Source organism: Apis dorsata, unplaced genomic scaffold (assembly GCF_000469605.1).
Source record: "Apis dorsata unplaced genomic scaffold, Apis dorsata 1.3 scaffold_170, whole genome shotgun sequence".
NCBI classification, from domain to species: domain Eukaryota; kingdom Metazoa; phylum Arthropoda; class Insecta; order Hymenoptera; family Apidae; genus Apis; species Apis dorsata.
Window position 1 is genome coordinate 164,928 of NW_006263458.1, and position 3,402 is coordinate 168,329.

Below are 3,402 nucleotides of genomic sequence, written 5' to 3' on the forward strand. Positions count from 1 at the left end.
ATTAAAATTGAGATCGATAATGTCGGTACGACTTTCGTCCTCGTTTTCCTGGAATCGCGCCAAGGTCGATCAACCATCTCTCGACGCGGTTTCCTCGCTCCTCGTCAAGTCTGTGCTTTCGATCAGCGGACGTACGTGCGCGTAAACACCGACCCTGCCAATGGTATTTATTCGAGAAACTGGATTAAACCGAGCGAGAAAGTTCCGCTGTTGTCGAAAGCGTTCGGCATTAACATGCGTCCGATCCGTCTTCGTTGTCCCCTTGAGGAAATACTTTGAATTAGAATAACTCCTTTCTTTTTTTTTTTTTTTTAGAACAGCGTGAAATTTTTGGAAATTGAAGCAAGCAAGATCTTCCTTATCGTGTGTATAATCCTTAGCGGATGCGATAAACCGTTCTTCGAAATTTTTTACAATTTTTTTTTATTTTTGTTTTGACAGATAAGGTGGAAAAAGAAGGAAAAAATTGGTTGGTAAAAGTGTCAGAAGTATCTCGCCGATCGATCGATTCCTTTCAAAATACCAAATCTCACCGCAAAGAGGTAAAAGAAAAACTGATGAAATATAATTGCAAAATCGTCGGGAGGACTTTCTTGCGGAGAAAACGCAACGCGGTGACAGAGAATGATGTAAGGGAATAAATGTCAATCACGGTTCGATCCGACTGGGCGAATAAAATCTCGCGAGAGAAGAGGTCTTTTCGAGTTTGGCAAAAAAGTGTCTAATCTAATCGATACCGGTTCGAACCTGATAATCCGCTTTCTATAACATGGTCTAAAAATATTCGAATCTTTACACGTCTGTGAAAATATAAATAACGCAATTTTTCGAAAATAAATCTTTCGATTTACCGAAATCAATTGTAAAATCTGCACTCTGTTTTTTCGAGACTCGTAATTCGAGACGTTTTGAAGGACACCGAATGGTTAATTTGAAAGTATCTCGTCCAAATTATCTTAATAATCGATCCTTAAGTTTTATCGATAAAGCAACGACCAATTGAATAATCACTTCGGATTAACTATAATATCGGAATGTCGAAGACCAGGGTGGTAGATACGAGAGACTGGGTGAGTCACATTGCTCGTGCACGACCTTCGCCCCCTTCCAGCCTTCCCCGTTATTTTATACCCGCCATTATTATTATTATAATCACGTTACGATCGGTCGGTATTCCGCATACGCGTATGATCGCACCAGTACGCCGATTGTGTACGAAAACGGTACGCACCTGTCCACCAGTTCGACGAATTTCGATGATTGGACGAGATAATAACAAGATATACACGGAAAAGCTTACGGAAAAGTAATTTTAGAAACGATAGAATTATTTCAATATATTGAAATGTTACAACGCGAATCTCGACAATTATCGGCGATCGGTATATAAATATCCTTTCATCCGCGAGAAAGGAACCAGTCAACGAAAATATTCAAAAACGTTCTAAAATCTTTTATCTAAGCAACAAAAAACGAATCTAGTTTCTTTATTCGATAATCGTGCAGAAAGAAACGAGCAAAATCGAGAATGCGAGGATCAGGTTGAAAGTCGAAACTGGTCCTTGTTGAATCGAATCGAGAATAAAAGGACAAGAGATAGAAAGAGAAAAGAGGAAACAATATTTTAACGAAGGAATTAAAACGAGGAGTGGAATAAAAAAAAAAAAGAAAAAAGGGAATCATTTTAACATTTGAGACAGTGCTTGTTCGATGGCGGTGGGTGCGGGTAAGAGAAGTGGGGAAGAAAGAACGTGGCAGACGTTTATTACCGGGCCACTGTTAGGTCTTCGGATGGCATTTTCAGCGAGAAGAATAAAGAGAGAAAGGAATGGGAGATCTGCGAGACGACGAGAGAGAGAGAAAGAAAGAGAGAGAAACGTAGAGAGCGAGGTATATATCACAGAGGTGTATATACACTCTTCTCGAAGCGACGAAGGAGAAGAGAAGGAGGGTTCTCTATAAGGAGGTGGAAGAGGAACAACACGTGACCAATCACTTATATAAAGGTGGAGAACGACAGGGCGCAAACACAGAGTTCTCTCTCTGCTCTCGGTGGACACTGTGCGTTCGCAAAAGTGATAATAATTTTTTTTCTCCTTTCTCCTCCCCCCTCACCCTTCCTTCGACAAATCATCGACGAATTTTTACGCGTCACGAGGAAAGGATCGTGTGGTAAAAAGAAAATACCAGATCAACGTACCACGCGGGACGTACAACAACACACGCACGTAACAACAATGAGGACGTACTACGTGATAGCCGCCATTCTGATCGCCGGTACGTACCCATCACGAAATAAACAATCACAAGGAAACAAGAGGGTGGAAAGAATAGGGAGAATAAAGGGGGAAAGGAAGTAATTATCGAGCGTATTTATCACGTGGAAGGAAGAAAGTTGGGAGAGGAAAGTGTTGCTCGAGAACGATCGTTACGATCGGAAGTGGAGGAAACAAGTGCGTGACATATGCGTGTGGAAAGAGAGTGCCCTCCTCCTTTGTCGCCGATTCTCAGCGATGGAATTATTCGTTTAATGTAGTCTTCGCTTTTCTATAATCCTTCCAATGTTGTACGCGGTTTCTCTCGATATAATCCAGATTTCGATTCGATTCGATTCGAATCGAGAAATGTATATTGTACGTGTGTTTCGTATCGGAATAGTATCGATACCTTGAAAAGTGACTTGTTCCAACTCTCGTACGACTGGAGTGCTATATTCGCGATATACGTATCGTAATATCCGCGGCATTCGAAGGAAAGCAGGTCAACTTACGATACGTTCAATGATCGAGAAAACAGCTATTTATATTTGTAATCTCATAAGCAACGAAATATTTAAATTTCTCCATTCGATTCCCTTCTATCCATCTTCTCGAGCCTCGCGTGAACTCGAGCAATTCCTCGCATACAAATCGGTATGAAAAACACGCGTGATTGGAAATAGTCGATCTATCAAAAAACTAACAATCGGCTTTCTCGAAACGAGTATAGTATATTATGTTTCCTCCATTCCTTTTTCCCTCCTCTTCCCTCGCTGAAACGGGATAACCTTGGCCCAGATCTTGACCCTTCCTTTTTCATTTACCGACCAATCCACATCCAAAATCCTCTTTCTCTCTCTTTCTCTTTCTCTCTCTGTCTAAAAATTCACGATCGTGATTACGATTAAATTAGATAATAATCGAATAATCAAAATTTGGAAACAAGCTCGTCAGATCAGAGACGCGATTTTTGATCGGTCTCTCGAAAAAAATGAAAGTGAACACGAAACGCGCACAAATGTCGGCGAAGCTCGTAGGCGCGAAATTACAGGCAGGATGAAAGGTGTGTGTGCGTGTATGAAAATGAAGAGAGAGAGAGAGAGAGAGAGAGAGAGAGAGAGAGAGAGAGAGAGAGAGAGAGAGA

The 3,402-nt window shown here is 41.2% G+C and overlaps 1 protein-coding gene across 2 annotated transcripts in view; it reads left to right on the forward strand.

Annotated features, from left to right (window-relative positions):
* The first annotated feature begins 1,901 nt into the window (after nt 1-1,901).
* LOC102671122 (protein obstructor-E) overlaps nt 1,902-3,402 on the forward strand; it is a 6,925-nt gene continuing 5,424 nt past the window's right edge. Inside the window, exon 1 of one of the 2 annotated variants that reach the window (XM_006614132.2) lies at nt 1,902-2,277. In XM_006614132.2, coding sequence (XP_006614195.1) covers nt 2,238-2,277 — 40 coding nt within the window. In that variant the 5' untranslated portion in view covers nt 1,902-2,237. The remainder of the gene's footprint in view (nt 2,278-3,402) is intronic. The other variant, XM_006614131.1, reaches the window with a different exon arrangement.